Genomic DNA, 24,199 nt, shown 5'->3' on the forward strand with positions numbered 1-24,199 from the left:
TCTCTTGCTATGCGTACACATGCCTTACATCCTCGATAAAAACTTTTCACTGCTTCTAACAACTTGCCTCCCAAAACGTGTATTCTTAATACCTTCCACAGAGCATCTCTATCAACTCTATCATATGCCTTCTCCAGATCCATAAATGCTACAAACAAATCCATTTGCTTTTCTAAGTATTTCTCACAAACATTCTTCAAAGCAAACACCTGATCCACACATCCTCTACCACTTCTGAAACCACACCACTCTTCCCCAGTCTGATGCTCTGTACATGCCTTCACCCTCTCAATCAATACCCTCCCGTATAATTTCCCAGGAATCCTCAACAAACTTATACCTCTAATTTGAGCACTCACTTTTATCCCCTTTGCCTTTGTACAATGGCACTATGCAAGCATTCCGCCAATCCTCAGGCACCTCACCATGAGTCATACATACATTAAATAACCTTGCCAACCAGTCAACAATACAGTCACCCCCTTTTTAATAAATTCCACTGCAGTACCATCCAAACCCGCCGCCTTGCCAGCTTTCATCTTCCGCAAAACTTTTACTACCTCTTCTCTGTTTACCAAATCATTTTCCCTAACCCTCTCACTTTGCACACCACCTCGACCAAAACACCCTATATCTGCCACTCTTATCATCAAACACATTCAACAAACCTTTAAAATACTCTCTCCTTCTCACATCACCACTACTTGTTTCACCTCCCCAGTAGCCCCCTTCACTGGTGTTCCCAAGTTAGATATGCTGTCATTAATTTATTTAGATGTGAGTCATTCTCATGTATGTTTTTGTTTACATATTCGGATATTTATTTTTCCCAGTTGGGTGCTATTTCATTTTTCCACATCTTTTATCCTTGAAGTTTTACATAATTTTTTGAATTCTGTTTTACTTTGCATTAATGTATATTAGGATTGCTTGTGTAAATATGTGGATTATGTGTATGTTGACATCTTGCATGGATGATTTTTGTTTTGCTTGGTGCTTTTGCTTATGAATTTGTGAATGTGCTTTGTATGCAGATTTTTCTTTTTAAATGGAATTTTTTTTCTGTTATATAGTAGGTAGTAGTTGGTCGGCAGTCAGTGACCAAGGATTTATATTACCAGTACTATCTGCCTGGGTATGTGGGAGGTTTAGTGTTGGCTGCTTACTGAGCCAGCACATCAGTGGTTGTCAAGTTGCACTCTTCTGACCCAGGTAGCTGTCTTTTCTTTTTGCCTCACCCAGATGTGGAATACATGCATTTTGTCAATAAACATACAATCTCTCCTTGTCATAAATAATATGGCAATACTAACTTGCACAACTCATTCTTTGTTACTCTCATTTTCCTGCGGTAAGCACTGCCTTTTGGTAAAGTGGTAGGAGCAATATATAGTGATTTGTAGGAACATTTAGGCAGGAGCATTAGGTAGTAATATAGCTATATGTAGGAACATTAGGTAGGAGCCTAATACTGCAAATACTGCACTAGAGTTGCCCTCTGCTAGTAGCCAGTTTAGGGTAAAGCACTAAATGCTTAGAAGCAGCACTGGAGTTTATTAGTTACTGAGACTCTGTTGCCATGGCCAGTTGGGAACAGGTATCAGAGATATAGAAGATAGATCCTGTATTTGCCTTATTTATTTAAAGGTATATGTGCAGCATATATTGAATTAAAAAATTATACTAAGAACTGGAGTTTATCCCACTTTATCCTGTCCAATTTTATTTACCCTTCTAATGCAATCACTCTTAGAAATGAAAGAGTGCAAATGATGTTTCCTTGCTTTTGAAGGAAAAATATGGCTTTGCCAGTATTTCATTCAATAGTTTGATTATATTTCTTTATGATAAAATTCCATAGTAAACACTTGGCTAAATGTGAAACATCAGTGTATACATGCATAATTTATATTTGCTTATAAATGAATACTCATATATAATCATGCACATCTGTGTTTGAATGTGTAATACATGTAATTTTGAAAGAAATCTTTATGAAAATACCAATAGGTAAAATAAGTTTTAGCTAAAAATTAATCCTTTTCCTGTGATTTCTTGGTTTTTGTTCTTTTTGTGAGTTGAAGGTTTATGAAAAATAAAGGGGAGTGTAATCCCCTTTATTCTCCTTGCCTCTACCCAGGGATATAAATATGTATTTTTCTTACTTGCTCACCGTTTTCCTTGTTTGCGAGGTAGTGCCAGGAACAGACAAAGAAAGGTTGCATCTGCTCATGTCTAGTCTTTAGTTGTCTTGAGTAATGCACCGAAACCACAGCTACAGATCCACAATGAGGCCCCAAAGACTTTCCATGGGTTACCCAATGCTTCACATGCCCTGGTTCTGTCTACTGACAGCACGTTGACCCAAGTACACCACATTGTTTTAATTCACTCAATCCCATGCTCACCTTTGTCTCCATGTTCCGGCCCAAATTGCTGAAAATCTTTACAATTCCATCCTTCTAACTCCAATTTGTTTTCCCCATTCTCCTTGTTCCCTTGACTTTTGTTACATACATCCTCTGTTTTGTCAACCTTTCCTCACTCTTTCCTACCAAATGTCAGAACCATTTTAGCACCCCTTCTTCGGCTCACTTGACATTACATTACCAGACCTTTGTCTCACCCTTTCATTATATATTTGATCAAACCATCTACCACCACACATTATCCTTAAACACAGCCTAACCATTGCCCATGCCTCGCATCCTTATAAAGTTGTTGGGACCACTGTACTTTCAAACATACCCATTTTTGCTCTCCCAGGTAACATTGTCTTCCTACACATTCATCAGCACTCCTAGAACTTTCGCTTCCTCACCCACCCCATGATTCACTTCCACTTCCATATTTGCATTCACTGCCAAGTATCTAAAACACTTCCTTTCACTTCAGTTTTTTTCTATTCTAACTCGCACCCTTACTAACCTGTCCCTCACCTCTGCCAAACCTAATAACCTTTGCTGTTATTCATATTCTCCCCGTTTCCTCCTTTCACGCATTCTTCCAAATTCATTCGCCAACTAATGCAGTTTCGTACTCAAATCTGCCATTAGTGATGTATCATCAGGAAACGACTCTCTTCCCAGGCTCTATTATCCCAGACAGACCGCATACATGCCCTCTCTCCAATACTTGTTTATATCCTTATCCACTTGATCCACAAACAAATTAAACAACCATGGTGATATCACACACCTGTGTTGCAGACTGACCTTCAATTGGAAAGACACTCTCCTCTCTTCCTACTCGTACACATACCCTCTGTCTATCTATTTCTCTGATGCCCGTTCACTCTGGGAACTCCCACAGTCTCTTATCTCTGTCTCTTACATGCCCTTCTTGCACACACCATTCCATGCATTCTTCCATCATTTCTGTCCCTTCAATATTCTACCACCCTATTTGCCCATGGCACAGATGGTCTTCCTCTCCCATTCTTCCATCATTTCTGTCCCTTCAATATTCTACCACCCTATTTGCCCATGGCACAGATGGTCTTCCTCTCCCATTCTTCCATCATTTCTGTCCCTTCAATATTCTACCACCCTATTTGCCCATGGCATAGATGGTCTTCCTCTCCCACCAACCCCTGTAATTGTACTATCATACACTCCTTGTAAACTCCCATTCTTGCATTCTTTCCACATGCCCAAAGCACCTCAAAGTATTATGTTTCACCCACTCTCACTCCAAAGTTCACTCTCTATGCATTCCCTGCCATACCACTTCTCTCATACACACCTTCATTTCTACAGCCTTGATGCTTGACCTCTGCGACTCATTCCATGTCCAAGTTTCAGCTGCAAAGGTCAGGTTAAGAGGACTATGCTGTCCCTTAATCCTCTCTTCACTTCCATACTTACACCTCTACCCTTCATTATTCTATTTACGGACCCAATGACTCAGCTACCCTGAACTGCTCTCTCACTTCTCTCTTTTCATATCACCAAACTTACCAAAGACAGCTCCTAAACACTTCAATTCTCATACATCTTTGTGTCTGTCCCCATACCCAAAGCACAATTTAGTACGCTTTCTTCTTTCACTCCATGTGGTTCTACAAATTCTCTACTTTCACAGTTTCCTTTCAAACACCAGTACTTTAATTTTACTTGCATTTATCTTCAATCACCAATGCTTACACACATCATAAAATATGCACACTTACAACCTTCTGCAAATCTTCACCCTCAGCAAACAGGGCTTGCCACTAGCCACCACACTCCATCTCTGCATCTCTTTTCCTCATCATGCCATCCATACAAGTATCAAAAAGCCACGGTGACATCACAAAGCCCTGCTTCATACCTATATTTGCCAAAACTTTTGCTTAACTCTCCATTCACTCCTGCACATGCATTTGTTTCTCTATGGAATGCTTTCACGCCAACAGTTGTACTCCTTACCCTATATATCCTTGATAAATTCCATAAAGCATTCCACTTAACTCATCATATGCTCTCTCCAGGTCTATAAAAGCTGCATACAACTTCTTACCTTTTGCTAAATACTTCTCCATGGTCATACTTACCACAAAAATCTGATCTGCATATCCCCTACCTTTCCTAAAACCCTCTTGCTCTTCACTTATTCTGCATTCACTCACTTCCATCTCTATTGATCAACATTCTTGCATACACCTTTCCTGGTATACTTGAACTTATTCCTCTATAATTGCTATATATGTCCTTAGCACCTTTTCCTTTGAATAAAGGGACAATAATAACTTTCACTCAATCCTCAGGCACAAACTTTTGTTTCCATGCTAAATTATGTCAGATGCATCCACTCTATTGCACTTTCTCCTCCATACTTCAATATTTTAATCATAATCCCATGCAGTCCAAGTGCATTTCCTACTTTCAACCTCTTTATTGCCCTTCTTATCTCCCTTTTTTCTATAGGCCCTTGCATTTGTATCCTCTTCCATCCTCCATACCCATGCATGTAACAACTGCTGCCTCCCCTTCTTCCACATTTATTAGTTTCTCAAAATACTCTTTCCATCACCCTTTCACTTCCTCCTTTTGATTCAGCAACTCCCCTTCCCTACTTTTCGCATCAACATTTCCAGTCTTACATCCACCTCTTTTCATTTTCACCTTCAAGTATAGTTTCTTATCATACCAAACCTTTTCACTTTCTTCCAAAATCTTCTCTCCTCTATCAGTTTCTTAACATTCTGCTTACATATTTTATATTCTTCCCTCTTCCTTCACTGAAGTTCAACTGGTACATTCCTACTGAGCAATCTGCCGTATGCCTTTTTCTTTTGTTCCACAGCATTTCTGATCTTTTCCATCCACTATGCATTGTCCATTTTTATTCCTATATCTCACTACCTTTTATTAAACTGCTAATTCTACACCTTTAATAGTATTATTATTTATTTATTTATTTATTTATTTATCATACTTTGTCGCTGTCTCCCGCATTAGCGAGGTAGCGCAAGGAACAGATGAAAGAATGGCCTAACCCACCCACATACACGTCCACACACACAAATACATACCTATACATTTCAACGTATACATGTATATACATACACAGACATATACATATATACACATGTACGTAATTCATACTTGCTGCCTTTATTCATTCCTCTCGCCACCCCACCACACGTGCAATGACAACCCCCTCCCCCACACGCACGTGAGGTAGCACTAGGAAAAGACAAAAGGCCACATTCATTCACACTCAGTCTTTAGCTGTCATGTATAATGCACCGAAACCACAGCTCCCTTTACACATCCAGGCCCTACAAAACTTTCCATGGTTTACCCCAGACGCCTCACATGCCCTGGTTCAATCCATCGACCCTGGTATACCACATCGTTCCAGTTCACTCTATTCCATGCATGCCTTTCACCCTCCTGCATGTTCAGGCCCCGATCGCTCAAAATTTTTTTCACTCCTTCCTTCCACCTCCAATAATGGTCTCCTACTTCTCATTCCCTCCACCTCTGACACATATATCCTCTTTGCCAATCTTTTCTCTCTCATTCTCTCCATGTGACCAAACCATTTCAATACACCCTCTTCTGCTCTCTCAACCACACTCTTTTTATTACCACACATCTCTCTTACCCTTTCATTACTTACTCGATCAAACCACCTCAAACAATATACAGTCCTCAAACACCTCATTTCCAACACATCCATCCTTCTCTGCACAACCTTATCTATAGCCCATGCCACGCAACCATATAACATTGTTGGAACCACTATTCCTTCAAACATACCCATTTTTGCATTTCAATATAATGTTCTCGCCTTCCACAAATTTTTCAACGCTCCCAGAATTTTCGCCCCCTCCCCCACCGTGTGACTCACTTCCTCTTTCATGGTTCCATCCACTGCCAAATCCACTCCCAGATGTCTAAAACACTTCACTTCCTCCAGTATTTCTCCATTCAAAGTTACCTCCCAATTCACTTGTCCCTCAACCCTAGTGTACCTAATTACCTTGCTCTTATTCACACATACTCTCAGCTTTCTTCTTTCACACACTTTATCAAACTCAGTCACCAGCTTCTGCAGCTTCTCACCCGAATCAGCCACCAGCGCTGCATCATCAGCAAACAACAACTGACTCACTTCCCAAGCCATTTCATCCACAACAGACCGCATACTTGCCCCTCTCTCAAAAATTCTTGCATTCACCTCCCTAACAACTCCATCCATAAGCAAATTAAACAACCATGGAGACATCACGCACCCCTGCTGCAACCTGACATTCACTGAGAACCAGTCACTTTCCTCTCTTCCTACTCGTACACATGCCTAACATCCTTGATAAAAAAATTTCATTGCTTCTGGCAACTTACCTCCCACACCATACACTCTTAATACCTTCTACAGAGCATCTCTATCATATGCCTTCTCCAGATCCATAAATGCTACATACAAATCCATTTGTTTTTCTAAGTATTTCTCACATACATTCTTCAAAACAAACACCTGATCCACATATCCTCTACCACTTCTGAAACCACACTGCTCTTCTGCAATCTGATGCTCTGTACATGCCTTCACCCTCTCAATCAATACCCTCCCATATAATTTCCCAGGAATACTCAACAAACTTATACCTCTGTAATTTGAATACTCACCTTTCACCCCTTTGCCTTTGTACAATAGCACTATGCATGCATTTCACCAATACTCAGGCACTTCACCATGAGCCATATATACTTTAAATATCCTCAGCAACCAGTCAACAATACAGTCATCCCCTTTTTTAATAAATTCCACTGCAATACCATCCAAGCCTGCCGCCTTGCCAGCTTTCATCTTCCACAAAGCTTTCACTACCTCCTCTCTGTTTACCAAATCATTCTCCCTAACCCTCTCAATTCACACACCACCTCGACCAAAACACCCTATATCTGCCACTCTATCATCTAACACATTCAACATTTCAAAATACTCATGCCATCTCCTTCTCACATCACCACTACTTGTTATTACCTCTCCATTAGCCACCTTCACTGATGTTCCCATTTGTTGTCTTGTCTTACGCACTTTATTTACCTCCTTCCAAAACATCTTTTTATTCTCCCTAAAATTTAATGATACTCTCACTCCTTCTCTCATTTGCCCACTTTTTCACCTCTTGCACCTTTCTCTTGGCCTCCTGCCTCTTTCTTTTATATATCTTCCAGTCATTTGCACTATTCCCTGCAAAAATCGTCCAAATGCCTCTCTCTTCTCTTTCACTAATAATCTTACTTCTTCATCCTACCACTCACTACCCATTCTAATCTGCCCACCTCTCATGCTTCTCATATCATCAGTGCTTCCCTAAATACATCCCATTTCCTCCCCACTCCCCTTATGTCCTTTGCTCTCACCTTTTTCCATTATTATACTTAACTGCTGTTTCACATGTCAGTGAGGTAGTGTCAGGAAACAGACGAAGAACGGCCCATCCACTCTATACACAAAAATGCCCATACACACATACATACATATCAACATGTACATATTCATACTTGCTTGCCTTCATCCATTCCTGTTGCTACCGTGCCACACAGGAAAAAGTATTGCTATCCCCTGCTTCATCGAGGTAGCACAAGGAAAACAGACAAGATAAGGCCACATTCATTCTCTAGCTGTCATGTGTAATGCAATGAAACCACAGCTCCCTATCCACATCCAGGCTCCACAGACCTCTCCATGGTTTACCTCAGACACTTCACATGCCCTTTTTCATTCCATTGACAGCAAGTCGACCCCGGTATACCACATTGGTCCAATTAACCCTTAGTCACCCCCTCCCCACCCTGTGCCTCACTTCTGCGGTTCCATCCTCTGCAAAGTCCACTCCTAGGTATCTTAAACACTTCACTTTCTCCAATTTTCCTTCATTCAAACTTACATCCCAATTAACTTGTCCCTCAACCCTACTACTTAATAACCTTGCTCTTATTCACATTTATTCTCTCCTTTCACACACTTTTCTAAACTCTGCCATCAACCTCTGCAGCTTCTCATCTGAATCAGCCACTAGAGCTGTACCATCGGTGAACAACAACTGACTCGCTTCCCAGTCCCTCTCATCCAAAACAGACTGTATACTTGCTCCTCTCCAAAACTCTTGCATTTACTTCCCGAACCACCCCATCCATAAACAAATTAAACAACAATGGGGACATCACACACCCTACTTGTACACATGCCTTACATCCTTGGTAAAAACTTTTCGCTGCTTCTAGCAACTTACCATATACTCTTAAAGCCTTCCACAAAGCATCTCTATCAATCCTATCATATGCCTTCCTCAGATCCATAAATACTACATACAAATCCTTCTGTTTTTCTATGTATTTCTCGCATACATTCTTCAAAGCGAACACCTGATCCACACATCCTCTACCACTTCTGAAACCACACTTGTCTTACCTAAGCTGATGCTCTCTGTACATACCTTCACCCTCTCAATCAACACCTTTAATAGTATTTCTCAAAATATTTTTAACACCTCATTCACACACACCTGCATCATTACATTTACTGCACCTCCATCTAAGCTTTTAGTTACCTATGCTTCAAACTCTAGCATACATTTTTTCAGACACATCTTGCTTGTCAACACTTTTATCCATCTATTCTTCCTTACACTATAGCTCCACTTCTGCCTGATCCTCATCCCCACAAGAATTGCGAAATGGTCCAAGTCTCTAAAGAATCATTTCACAACTCTAGCATCTAGCACAACCTTTCCAAATCTTTCATCAACTGCCTTGTAGTCAATCAAAGCCTTTTGCTCTTCTCTTCCATCACTCCATGTATATCTGAGGATGATCTAATGCTGCAAAAAGGTGTTTGCAAAGAATATACCCCTCGTGGCACAAATATCCACAAGATGACTTCCATTGTCATTACTCCAGGGAATCCTCATTTCCCAACTCTTATTAATTTTATCACGTCCCACTTTCACATTCATATCGACCACATTTCTCTCTCAAAATTGTTGTACAGGCATTCAACTTTCTTCAGAAAAACTTCATTTCATCCTTACCTCTTAGTCTTAATAATCACTGGATCACATACATGTATACTTCACAATCCTAATCTTTCCTTTCACCCACACTATTCTTGATCCATTCCATTCATGCTCTCTAACACTCTGCCACACTCTTGGTGATATCAGGATTGTACATCCTTCTTTCCTTCTTCCCTTATACTTTTCACTGGTTTCCATCCATACCACTTCTCCTTTCACACCCTCCCATAACTTCCATTTTCACTCCACAAACCCTATCCAAGAATATGGGTTTCCCCAATCCCCAGCACATACAAGCTACAACTTTTAAACTTCTCCACAAGCTTCCTCCTTTACTCTCATGAGCTATCCCACACATATTAGCACCATCACCCTTGATCACTCATCTTTCTTTTACTCTGCTGATTCTTAGCCTTTTGTGCCTCACCCTTGACAGGTACTTAACAGGTACCAGGCACAGAACAACTCCAGCACAGTGTTTCCAGAGGTCACCATGAGAAGGGGGCAAGACTCGGATACTCTAGGGATTCTATAGTATTCCCCAGAGGTACTGGAACATGACAACTTTCCCCAAATTTGAGATTTTTCTCTCTTCATTGTGGCAGCACCACCTAACATCACTGGATAGAACAATGCCACTGTGTAAAGCCTTACACATGCCTTAAACCCTTGATAAAAACTTCTTGCTGCTTCTTGCAGCTTTCCTCCCACACCATATACTCTCTTAAGACCTTCCACAAAGCATCTCTATCAACCCGACAATAGGCTTTCTCCATAGCCTTGAAATGGCACATGCAAATCCATTTGTTCTTTTAATTATTTCTCACACATTCTTCAAATCAAATGCCTCATATACACATCTCTTACCACACTCCTCCCACATCTGATGCTCTGTACATGCCTTCACTACCTTCCCATACAGCTTAACAGGAAACACACTAATCTTATACTTCTGAGCACTCATTTTTATCCTTGCCTTTACACAGTGTCACTATATATGCATTCCACAATCCTTAGGCAACTTGACATGGTCCATAAATAACTCACTCCATCTCCTCCTCGCTTCCTTTTACCACTTCCCCTCTTGACCTCATCACCGCACCGATGTTCCTATTTGTTATCTTGTTTTTGGTACATGATCATCCTCCTTCCAAATCATCTTTTTCTCCTTTTACCCACCAGCTGCAACTCTCATTTGCCCTTTTCTTTTTTTCTTTTAACTCCTGCACCTTCCTCTCGACCTGACATTTTCTCTTATACATACCCCAATATGAGCTCCTTCCCTGTAAAAATATTGCCCAGAGGCCTCCCTTTTCTCTATTACTAGCAACTTCTTCACTCTCTATCCTTTCTAATCTGTACACCCCTACCGTTCCCATGCTAAATGCACCTCTCTCTCTCTCGCATGCCAACACTGCTTCCCTAAATACCTTCCATTCCTAACCCATCATGCAAAATGTATGGCTTAGTCATCATGTTCTTTTTTTTGAACTTGGATCAAGATAATAAAAAGTCTAGTGTAGCCAAGATTCCTGGAAATTACCTATAAATGTCTACCCAGAAAAACAATGCTGCGAAGTAAAGAAATTCAAAGAGGCCATCCTTTAATAACAAAAGCTGCATGAACTGGAAATAAGTAACAATATTATTTTTACCAAGGATGTAAGGCATGTGTACAAGTAGGAAGAGAGGAAAGTGATTGGTTCCCAGTGAAAGTCGATTGCGGCAGGGGTGCTGACATCTTCATGGTTGTTTAATTTGTTTATGGATGGGGTGGTTAGGGAGGTGAATGCCAGAGATTTGGAGAGAGGAGCAAGTATGCAGTCTGTTGTGGACAAGAGGGCTTGGAAAGTGATGGTAGTGCTGGTGGCTTATTCAGGTGAGAAACTTCAGAAGTTGGTGACTGAGTTTGGTAAAGTGTGTGAAAGAAGAAAGTTGAAAGTAAATGTGGATAAGAGCAAGATTATCAGGTTCAGTAGGGTTGAGGGACAAGTTAATTGGGAGGTAAGTTTCAATGGAGAAAAACTGGAGGAAGTGAAGTGTTTTAGATATCTGGGAGTGGACTTAGCAGTGGATGGAACCATGGAAGCGGAAGCAAGTCACTGGGTGGGTGAGGGAGCAAAGGCTCTGGGAGCGTTGAAGAATGTATGGAAGGCAAGAACGTTATCTTGGAGAGCACAAATGGGTATGTTTGAAAGAATAGTGGTTCCAACAATGTTATATGGTTGCAAGGCATGGGCTATGGGTAGGGTTGTGTGGAGGAGGGTGAATGTGTTGGAAATTAAATGTTTGAGGCCTATATGTGGTGTGAGGTGGTTTGATCAAGTAAGTAATGAAAGGATAAGAGAGATGTGTGGTTGAGAGAGCAGAATAGGGTGTGTTGAACTGGTTTGGACACATGGAGAGAATGAGCGAGGAAAGATTGACAAAGAGGATATATGTGTCAGAGGTGGAGGGAAGAAGGATGGAGTGAAAAAGATTTTGAGTGATTGGGGCCTGAACATACAGGAGGGTGAAGGGCATGCAAGGAATAGAGTGAATTAGAACAATGTGGTATACCAGGGTCGACGTGCTGTCAGTGGACTGAACCAGGGTATGTGAAGCATCTGGGGTAAACTGTGGAAAGATCTGTGGGGCCTGGATGTGGAAAGGGAGCTGTGGTTTCAGTGAATTACACATGACAGCTAGAGACTGTGTGTGAACAAACCTAGCCCTTTTTTTCTCTTTTTTTTATTCCATGGCGCTACCTCGCTGGAGGGGAGGTTGCTGTTTCATGTGTGGCGGGATGGCAACAGGAATGGATGAAGGCAACAAGTATGAATATATACATATGTATATATATATATATATATATATATATATATATATATATATATATATATATATATATATATGATGAATTGTATATGTATGTATATGTGCGTGTGTGGGCATCTATGTATATATGTGTATGTGGGTGGGTTGGGCCATTCCTCGTCTGTTTCCTTGCGCTACCTCGCTAATGCGGGAGAGAGCAATTAAGTATGATAAATAAAATATATATTATTCACATATACATACATTATACTTGATCGCTGTTTCCCACGTCAGTGAGGTAGCACCAGGAAACTGACAAAGAATGGCACATAAACGCTCATACACGCACACATACATATAAATATGGATATATAAACAAACATAAACATATATACACATGTACATATTCATGCTTGCTTGCCTTCATCCATTCCTGGCACCACCTCACCCCACAAGGAACAGCATTGCTACCCCTGTTTCAGCAAGGTAGAGCCAGGAAAATGGACAAAAAAGGCCACATTTGTTCACACTCAGTCTCTAGCTGTCATGTGTAATGCACCAAAACTTCAGCTCTCTATCTGCATCCAGGCCCCAGAGACCTTTCAATGGTTTACCCCAGACATTTCGCATGCCCTGGTTCTGTCCACTGACAGCACGTCGACTCTGGTATACCACATCGTTCCAATTCACTCTATTCCTTACAGGCCTCTCACCCTCCTGTATGTTTAGGCCCTGATTGCTCAAAATCTTTTTCACTTCTTCCTTCCATCCCCAGTTTAGTTTCATGCTTATCCTTGTTCCCTCCACCTCTGACACATATATCCTCTTTGTCAATCTTTCCTCACTCATTCTCTCCATATGCTCAAACAATTTCAACACACCCTCTTCTGCTCTCTCAACTGCACTCTTTTTATTTCCACACATCTCTCTTACCCTTTCATTACTTACTTTGATCAAACCACCTCACACCACATACTGTCCTTAAACATTTCATTTTAACACATCCACCCTCCTCTGTACAACCCTATCTATAGCCCATGCCTTGCAACCAGATAATATTATTGGAACTACTATTCCTTCAAACATCCCCATTTTTGCTCTCCGAAATAATGTTCTCTTCTTCCACACATTCTTCATTGCTCCCAGATCCTTTCCCCCCTCCCCACCCAGTGACTCACTTCCATGGTTCCATTTGCTGCTAAGTCCACTCACAGATATCTAAAACATTTCACTTCCTCCAATTTTTCTCCATTCAAACTTGCATACAAATTTTCTTCTCCCTCAACCCTACCGAACCTAATAACCTTGCTATTATTCACATTTACTCTCAACTTTCTCCTTTCACAGACATCCCCAGCAACTTTGCAGTTTCTCACTCAAATCAGCTACCAGGGCTGTATCATCAGTGAACAACAACTGACTCGCTTCCCAGGCCCTCTCATCCCTAACAGACTGCATACTCGCCCCTTTCTCCAAAACTCTTGCATTTACTTCCCTAACCACCCTATCCATAGACAAATTAAACAACCATGGGGACATCACACACCCCTGCTGTAGACAGGAAAATGCAAAATAATTCTCCAACACCATTTGCTGTGCTAGCAAGGTATGCTGGGAACAAAAAAAAAAGGCCTCATTGGCTTGCATCCATTCTGTCATTTGTAAAGCACTCAAACTGAACCCCCTATCCACAACAAGGCCCCTCAGATATTTCCATGGTTTCTTGCAGCTGCTTCACATACCCTGGTTCAGTCCACTAACAGCACTCACCCCTTATATACAGAACCTCACCACTCCAGGTCTATATCCCCCACACACCTGTCATCCTCCTGCATGTTCTGACTCCAAGCACTCAAAATCTTTTTCTTTCTATCAACAATTTAGTGTTCCCTTCTCAATGACCCCTACACTCCTGACACACACACACCCTCTTAGCAAACCTCCTCACTCAAACTCTCCATATGTCTTAAACCATTTCAGTACACCCTCTTCAGCTCTTAACCATGCTCTTCTTATAACCATATGTCTTTCTTATCCTGTTTGTACTTACTTGATCAATCCTTCTCACACCACTTATTGTCCTCGAATGTTCATTTCCAACACATTCACCCTCTTACATAAAATCTCATCTATAGCCCATGCTTCATGTCCATACATCCATACATCATTAGGATTATAATACCATCAAACATACCCATTTTCATATTTTCAAATAGTGACCTCACTTTCCAGACATTCCTCTATGCTTCCACATCTCATCCACCCTATGACTCGCTTCTGCTTTCATAGTTCCATACACTGCAATGTCCTCTTCCAGGTATCTAAAAATTCACTTCCTCCAAGTTTTCTCCATCTAAACTCACACCCTAATTAGCTTCTCTTTTTATTTACTCTGAACTTTCTCCTTTCACACCTTTCCCCATACTCAGACACAAACTTCTCAGTTTCACACTCAAATCTACCACCAGCACCAAGTCATTACCAAACAATGTGACTCACTTCCCAGGCCTCTTCCACCACTACAGGCTGCATACCTGTCCTTCTCTCTGAGACCTGTCTCTTCATCCATAAACAAATTAAACAATCATGGTGACATCATACACCCCTGTCATATATGCCCCTGTATTTTTTTCAGTTCACTGCAGCTGGGTGTGTATATGGTCAAAATTCTTAAATCACCTGCTTCTACCTCTAGGCAAAAACATAAAAGCAATAATGTTCAAAATGGCATCACATACATTATTACTGGACACTCCATCCAAATTTTCCATACAATGGTCAGTTTATGTGGAGATGGCAAGGTCTGTAAAGATCTCCACACTCACATTATGTAATAATGTGTGAAGCTTTGACATCTTTAAAAGACATTAGATGTCAGTGATGAAAACATTAAGTACTAAATCATATTTTTAACAAAAATTACACCCATTACTATTACACATCTCTGCATGACAGTACTACTGAAGTACCTGATATACTTGACAGTGGTGCACCCCAAATTAAAGGACACATGGCACAAGCAACCAATGTGTCACCATATTGTTTACATCAAGATTTAGAAAATTATGTTCTCGTTAATCATTGTAAGAAACTTTCAAAATATTTCTTTAAAATATCTGAGAATATCCCCAACACAGTTCAGAAATTATGACAGCTGCAGTAAAAGGTTAAAGGTACAGCCGTTAATATTGCAAGCAAAACTCATGATTCCTTTATATCAGCTATAATATGAATCTTTGCAAGTATATGTAGGTTTTTACAGAGGATAAAGACTTTGGCATGCATTTTAATCTAACTTTCCTTTCCAGTTCATCATAATCCTTAACTTTTTGATGTTCAAAATATAATAATAGGCACAACACATTTTCAATCCTTCACACAGGAGAATTAAAAACGATAACACTCCTATCTTCTGAGACGCTTACAATCTTACTACTGTCTTGACTGTACTTGGCACACCACACCTGAAAAGAGAGAAAAAGTTGTTCATAAGAGAATCATAGATAGAAGTACACTCATTATTTAATATTTCAAACACAAAAAACTCAATTTGCAGAACCAACCAGGCAAGCACACTATATAAAAGCTAAGGCCAGATAAATCTCAGTTATTTCAACTAAACTTTTGAATACATTATGCATGTGGTTATTATTTTATGTATTAGATAAGAACTTACTAAAGAAAAATGTTTAAAACTATATCTGAAAAGTATAATTTACCGTATAATTTTATCAATTATATGTTAAATGTTTTGAACTAATGATGCTAGTGCTTGGTAAGACTTTCTTTTATCTTATCTATTATTATTCTACATTTTTCTGAATATTTAGAAGAACCAACAGAAATGTGTAGAAAATATATATATGAACAGTACAATTTACTGTATAATTTTGTCTTGTGTTGGAAAACTTCAACAAAGATAGCTAATGCTCAGTAAGACTTCCATTTATTTCTCCTATTATTCTGAATATGCATACGAGTATTTGAGCTACAGATGTATATATTTCTTGAGGGTATCTGGTACATTGTATGGAAGAGCGGTGATCGAGAGGATTAAGACATGTACAGAGGTTCAGCTTAGAAAGGAACAGTTTGATTTCAGGAGTGGTAAAGGATGAGTGGATAAGGTGTTTGCTTTAAAGAATGTGTGAGAGAAGTACAAATAGAAACATAAAGCTTTGTACATGGCACTTAAGGGTTTGAAAGTCTTAAAAATATATGGTGTGGGAAGAAGGCTAACAGAGGCAATGAGAAGTTTTTATCAAGTAGGGTGTGTGTGTGCAAGTACTGATATAGGAGGGTGAGTGATTCCATGTGAAGGTGGGTCAGCAGCAGGGGTGTGGGATTTATGGATGGGGTGGTGAGGGAGGTTAGAGTGGGGTAAGTATGCAGTCTGTACGAGAGGGCATGGCAAGTGAGTCAGTTGTTGTTTACTGATGACACAACACTGGTGGTTGATTCGAATGAGAAACCAGAAGCTGGAGTCTGAGTTTGGGAGAGTGAGTGAAAGGAGGAAATTGAGAATAAATGTGAACTAAAGCAAGGTTATTAGGTTTCACAGGCCAGAGGGTCAGGTTAGTTGGGGTGTGAGTTTGAATGGAGAAAATATGAAGAAAGTGCAGTATTTTAGATATCTGGAAGAGGAAATAGCAGGGAATAGAACCAGGGAAGTGGAAGTAAGTTATGAGGGTCTGGGAGCACTGAGGAATGTGTGGAAAGCAAGGTCATTATCCAAGAGGGCAAAAGAGGTATTTGAAGGCAGTCCCAGCGCTGTATGGATACAAGACATGAGCTATATATTAGAATGTGCAAGGATGGGTGGTTTTGGAAATTAAATGTTTGAGGGCAATATGTGGTGTGAGGTAGTTTAACAAATGAAAAGGTAAGAGAGGTGTGGTAATGAGAAGATATTGATTGGGAGAGCTGAAGAGGGTGTGCTAAATGCTTTGGACATATGGAGAGAACGAGTGAGGAGAGATTGACAAAAAGGTTACATGTGTCAGAAGCAAAGGGGCCAAGAAGGGGTAGACCAAATTGGAGATAGAAGGATGGAGAGTGCAGGAGGATGAAAGGCATGCATGGGATAGTATAATGGAAGGTTGTGGTATATAGGGGCGATGTGATGTCTATGAATTGAACCAGGGGATATAGAGCAGCCAGGGAACCATAGAAAGGTCTTTGGGACCTGGATATGGATGGGGGCTAAAGTTTCAGTGCATTACTCATAACAGATAAGAATGGATGTGATTGAATGAACACTTTTCTTCATCTGTTTCTACCCCTACTTTCCTAATATAGAAAACATCAAACAAGTATGATACGTGAGAGTGGACATGGCATAGGGAGTCATATAGTGGTTGGGGCAGTAAAGGTTCTGGGAGCATTGAGGAATGTATGAAACATGAGATCGTTTTCTGGGAGAGCAAATATGGGTATGTTTGAAGGTATAGTAATCCCATTGTTGTATGGATTTGAGGCATGAGCTAAAGATGAGAATGTGCAGAGGATAGATTGTGTTGGAAATGAAATGTATGAAAGTAATATGTGGTGTGAGGTGTTAATCTTATCCCCTCTTTCCCAATAATTATCCAAGGTACATTATATTCTTTTAAAAAATCTGAGTCATATGTTAAAATGTGATTTTTTTTTATTTGACTGAAGAAATTGACAGTAGGTATCTTTACTATAAGCATAATTTCTTGGAGACCAAGAAACATGTAAGAGATAACAGAAATTAATAGAAAGTACTTGTATACAAATATAAAACAAGTATTGGAATGTTTTGTTTTTGCTCTCTTTCTGAATAGGTTTTGGTAAGAAAATGTACAACGTTCATCTGGTAAATGTATCATGATATCTTTACACATCATGGTGATTTCAAAGAATTACATTTTAAATTGAGGCCAGTATATTTCCCTAATACTTGCCAAGTAAAATATATAGAGGAGGTCATTTCTATCAAAGCAAAGCAAAAGCAAAATGTTATATTTATGTTGACAGCACGTTTACCTTTTATTATATTTGATCGCCATTTCCTGCGTCAGACGAAGGATGGCACATCCACACACATACAAACATATATATTTTTTTTTTTTTTTTTTTGCTTTGTCGCTGTCTCCCGCGTTTGCGAGGTAGTGCAAGGAAACAGACGAAAGAAATGGCCCAACCCACCCCCATACACATGTATATACATACGTCCACACACGCAAATATACATACCTACACAGCTTTCCATGATTTACCCCAGACGCTTCACATGCCCTGATTCAATCCACTGACAGCACGTCAACCCCGGTATACCACATCGCTCCAATTCACTCTATTCCTTGCCCTCCTTTCACCCTCCTGCATGTTCAGACCCCGATCACACAAAATCTTTTTCACTCCATTTTTCTACCTCCAATTTGGTCTCCCACTTCTCCTCGTTCCCTCCACCTCCGACACATATATCCTCTTGGTCAATCTTTCCTCACTCATTCTCTCCATGTGCCCAAACCATTTCAAAACACCCTCTTCTGCTCTCTCAACCACGCTCTTTTTATTTCCACACATCTCTCTTACCCTTACGTTACTTACTCGATCAAACCACCTCACACCACACATTGTCCTCAAACATCTCATTTCCAGCACATCCATCCTCCTGCGCACAACTCTATCCATAGCCCACGCCTCGCAACCATACAACATTGTTGGAACCACTATTCCTTCAAACATACCCATTTTTGCTTTCCGAGATAATGTTCTCGACTTCCACACATTCTTCAAGGCTCCCAGAATTTTCGCCCCCTCCCCCACCCTATGATCCACTTCCGCTTCCATCCGCTGCCAGATCCACTCCTAGATACCTAAAACACTTCACTTCCTCCAGTTTTTCTCCATTCAAACTCACCTCCCAAATGACTTGACCCTCAACCCTACTGTACCTAATAACCTTGCTCTTATTCACATTAACTCTTAACTTTCTTCTTTCACACACTTTACCAAACTCAGTCACTAGCTTCTGCAGTTTCTCACATGAATCAGCCACCAGCGCTGTATATATATATATATATATATATATTTTGTCGCTGTCTCCCGTGTTAGCGAGGTAGCACAAGGAAACAGACAAAAGAATGGCCCAACCCACCCACATACACATGTATATACATACACGTCCACACACGCAAATATACATACCTATACATCTCTATGTACACATATATATACACACACAGACATATACATATATACACATGTACATAATTCATACTGTCTGCCTTTATTCATTCCCATCGCCACCCCACCACACATGAAATAACAACCCCCTCCCCCCTCATGTGTCCGAGGTAGCGCTAGGAAAAGACAACAAAGGCCCCATTCGTTCACACTCAGTCTCTAGCTGTCATGTAATAATGCACCGAAACCACAGCTCCCTTTCCACATCCAGGCCCCACACAACTTTCCATGGTTTACCCTAGATGCTTCACATGCCCTGGTTCAATCCATTGACAGCACGTCGACTGCAGTATACCACATCGTTCCAATTCACTCTATTCCTTGCACGCCTTTCACCCTCCTGCATGTTCAGGCCCCGATCACTCAAAATCTTTTTCACTCCATCTTTCCACCTGCAATTTGATCTCCCACTTCTCTCGTTCCCTCCACCTCTGACACATATATCCTCTTGGTCAATCTTTCCTCACTCATTCTCTCCATGTGACAAAACCATTTCAAAACACCCTCTTATGCTCTCTCAACCACACTCTTTTTATTACCACACATCTCTCTAAGCCTATTATTACTTACTCGATCAAACCACCTCACACCACATATTGTGTTCAAACATCTCATTTCCAGCACATCCACCCTCCTCTGCACAACTCTATATATAGCCCACGCCTCGCAACCATATAACATTCCTTCAAACATACCCCATTCTGCTTTCCGAGATATTGTTCTCGACTTCCACACATTCTATAATGCTCCCAGAACTTTTGCCCCCTCCCCCACCCTATGATTCACTTCCGCTTCCATGGTTCCATTCGCTGCCAAATCCACTCCCAGATATCTAAAACACTTTACTTCCTCCAGTTTTTCTCCATTCAAACTTTCTTCCCAACTGACTTGTCCCTCAACTCTGCTGTACCTAATAACGTTGCTCTTATTCACATTTACTCTCAGCTTTCTTCTTTCACACACTTTACCAAACTCAGTCACCAGCTTCTGCAGTTTCTCACATGAATCAGCCACCAGCGCTGTATCATCAGCGAACAACAACTGACTCACTTCCCAAGCTCTCTCATCCACAACAGACTGGATACTTGTCCCTCTTTCCAAAACTCTTGCATTTACCTCCCTAACTACCCCATCCATAAACAAATTAAACAACCATGGAGACATCACGCACCCATGCCGCAAACCTACATTCACTGAGAACCAATCACTTTCCTCTCTTCCTGCACGTACGCATTCCTTACATCCTTGATAAAAACTTTTCACTGCTTCTAACAACTTACCTCCCACACCATATATTCTTAATACCTTCCACAGAGCATCTCTATCAACTGTATCATATGCCTTCTCCAGATCCATAAATGCTACATACAAATCCATTTGTTTTTCTAAGTATTTCTCACATACATTTTTCAAAGCAGACACCTGATCCACACATCCTCTACCACTTCTGAAACCACACTGCTCTTCCCCAATCTGATGCTCTGTACATGCCTTCACCCTCTCAATCAATACCCTCCCATATAATTTACCAGGAATACTCAACAAACTTATACCTCTGTAATTTGAGCACTCACTTTTATCCCCTTTGCCTTTGTAAAATGGCACTATGCAAGCATTCCGCCAGTCCTCAGGCACCTTACCATGAGTCATACATATATTAAATAACCTTACCAACCAGTCAACAATACAGCAACCCCCTTTTTTAATAAATTCCACTGCATTACCATCCAGACCCGCTGCCTTGCCGGCTTTCATCTTCTGTAAAGCTTTTACTACCTCTTCTCTGTTTACCAAATCATTCTGCCTAACCCTCTCACTTTGCACACCACCTTGACCAAAACACCCTATATCTGCCACTCTATATCATCAAACACTTTCAACAAACCTTCAAAATACTCACTCCATCTCCTCACATCACTACTTGTTATCACCTCCCCATTAGCCCCTTCACTGATGTCCCCATAAAAAGATGCGAGAAATACTTAGAAAAGCAAATGGATTTGTATGTAGCATTTGTGGATCTGGAGAAGGCATATGATAGAGATGCTCTGTGGAAGGTATTAAGAATATATGGTGTGGGAGGCAAGTTGTTAGAAGCAGTGAAATGTTTTTATCAAGGATGTAAGGCATGTGTACATGTAGGAAGATAGGAAAGTGATTGGTTCTCAGTGAATGTAGGTTTGCAGCAGGGGTGTAAGATGTTTCCATGATTGTTTAATTTGTTTATGGATGGGGTTGTTAGGGAGGTGAATGCAAGAGTTTTGGAAAGAGGGGCAAGTATGCAGTCTGTTGTGGATGAGAGAGCTTGGGAAGAGAGTCAGTAGTTGTTCACTGATGATACAGCGCTGGTGGCTGATTCATGTGAGAAACTGCAGAAGCTGGTGACTGAGTTTGGTAAAGCGTGTGAAAGAAGAAAGCTGAGAGTAAATGTGAATAAGAGCAAGGTTATTAGGTATGGTAGGGTTGAGGGACAAGTCAATTTGGAGGTAAGTTTGAATGGGAAAAAACTGGAGGAAGTGATGTGTTTTAGATATCTGGGAGTGGATTTGACAGCGGATGGAAGTGGAAGTGAATCATAGGGTGGGGGAGTAGGAGAAAGTTCTGGGAGCATTGAAAAATGTGTGGAAGTCGAGAACATTATTTTGGAAAGCAAAAATGAGTATGTTTGAAGGAATAGTGGTTCCAAAAATGTTAAATAGTTGCGAGGCGTGGGCGATAGATAGAGTGTGGAGGAGGGTGCATGTGCTGGAAATGAGATGTTTGAGGACGATATAGGGCGTGAGGTGGTTTGATCGAGTAAGTAATGAAAGGGTAAGAGAGATGTGTGGTAATAAAAAGAGTGTGGTTGAGAGAGCAGAAGAGGGTGTTTTGAAATGGTTTGGTCACATGGAGAGAATGAGTGAGGAAAGATTGACCAAGAGGATATATGTGTCAGAGGTGGAGGGAATGAGGAGAAGTGGGAGACCAAATTGAAGGTGGAAAGATGGAGTGAAAAAGATTTTGAGTGATCAGGGCTGAACATGGAGGAGGGTGAAAGGCGTGCAAGAAATAAGAGTGAATTGGAACGATGTGGTATACTGGGGTCGACGTGTTGTCAATGGATTGAACCAGGGCATGTGAAGCGTCTGGGGTAAACCATGGAAAGTTTTGTGGGGCCTGGATGTGGAAAGACAGTTGTTGTTCACTGATGATACAGCGCTGGTGGCTGATTTGGGTGAGAAACTGCAGAAGCTGGTGACTGAGTTTGGTAAAGTGTGTGAAAGAAGAAAGCTGAGAGTAAATGTGAATAAGAGCAAGGTTAATAGGTTCAGTAGGGTTGAGGGACAAGTCAGTTGGGAGGTAAGTTTGAATGGAGAAAAACTGGAGGAAGTGTAGTGTTTTAGATATCTGGGAGTGGTTTTAACAGTGGATGGAACCATGGAAGTGAGCGACAGGGTTGGGGAGGGAGGCAAAGGTTCTGGGATCTTTAAAGAATGTGTGGAAGGCGAGAACATTATCCCAGAAAGCAAAAATCGGTATGTTTGAAGGAACAATGGTTCCAACAATGTTATATGGTTGCGATGCATGGGCTATAGATAGGGTTGTGCACAGGAGGGTGGATGTATTGGAAATGAGATGTTTAAGGACAATATGTGGTGTGAGGTGGTTTGATCAAATAAGTAATGAAAGGATAAGAGAGATGTGTGGTAATAAAAAGAGTGTGGTTGAGAGAGCAGAAGAGGGTGTTTTGAAATGGTTCAGTCACATGGAAAGAATGAGTGGGGAAAGATTGACAAAGAGGATATACGTGTCAGAGGTGGAGGGAACGAGAAGTGGAAGACTGGAAGACCAAATTGGAGGTGGAAAGATGGAGTGAAAAAGATTTTGAGTGATTGGGGCCTGAATATACAGGAGGGTGAAATGCGTGCAAGGAATAGAGGGAATTGGAATGATGTGGTATACTGGGGTCGACATGCTGTCAGTGGATTGAACCAAGGCATGTGAAGTGTCTGGGGTAAACCATGGAAAGTTTTGTGGGGCCTGGATGTGGAAAGGGAGCTGTGGTTTCGGTGCATTACACATGACAGCTAGCGACTGAGTGTGAACGAACATGGCCTTTGTTCTTTTTCTATTGCTGGCTCGCACATGTGCAGGGGGAGGGGGATGCCATTTAATGTGTGGCGGGGTGGTAATGGAAATGGTTGAGGGCAGTGAGTATGAATATGTACATGTGTATATATGTATTTGTTTGTGTATGTACATGTATGTATACATTGAAATGTTATTTTTATAAATATTTTCTATTATACTTTGTCATTGTCACCCGCGTAAGCAAGGTAGCGTAAGGAAACAGAAGAAAGAATGGCCCAAACCACCCACATACATGTCCACACACGCACATATACATAGCTATACATTTCAATGTATACATATATATACATACACAGACATATTCATATATACACATGTATATAATTCATACTTACTGCCTTTTTTCATTCCCATCGCCACCCCGCCACACATAAAATGACAACCCCCTGCCCCCGCACATGCACAAGGTAGCACCAGGAAAAGACAACAAAGGCCACATTCGTTCACACTCAGTCTCTAGCTGTCATGTATAATGCACCGAAACCACAGCTCCCTTTCCACATCCAGGCCCCACAAAAATTTCCATGGTTGACCCCAGATGCT

General features: G+C 40.8%; 2 protein-coding genes across 3 annotated transcripts in view; one reads left to right on the forward strand and one right to left on the reverse strand.

Annotated features, from left to right (window-relative positions):
- Nucleotides 1–24,199, forward strand: part of LOC139757901 (electron transfer flavoprotein beta subunit lysine methyltransferase-like) — a 251,269-nt gene that overhangs the window by 61,966 nt on the left and 165,104 nt on the right. The window lies entirely within an intron of this gene.
- Nucleotides 1,891–24,199, reverse strand: part of LOC139757900 (uncharacterized) — an 86,097-nt gene continuing 63,788 nt past the window's right edge. Inside the window, exon 6 of the mRNA XM_071678835.1 lies at nucleotides 1,891–15,774. Within this exon, the coding sequence (XP_071534936.1) occupies nucleotides 15,685–15,774 (90 nt within the window). The 3' untranslated portion in view covers nucleotides 1,891–15,684. The remainder of the gene's footprint in view (nucleotides 15,775–24,199) is intronic.

Source organism: Panulirus ornatus, chromosome 28, assembly GCF_036320965.1.
Source record: "Panulirus ornatus isolate Po-2019 chromosome 28, ASM3632096v1, whole genome shotgun sequence".
In the NCBI taxonomy this organism is placed as follows: domain Eukaryota; kingdom Metazoa; phylum Arthropoda; class Malacostraca; order Decapoda; family Palinuridae; genus Panulirus; species Panulirus ornatus.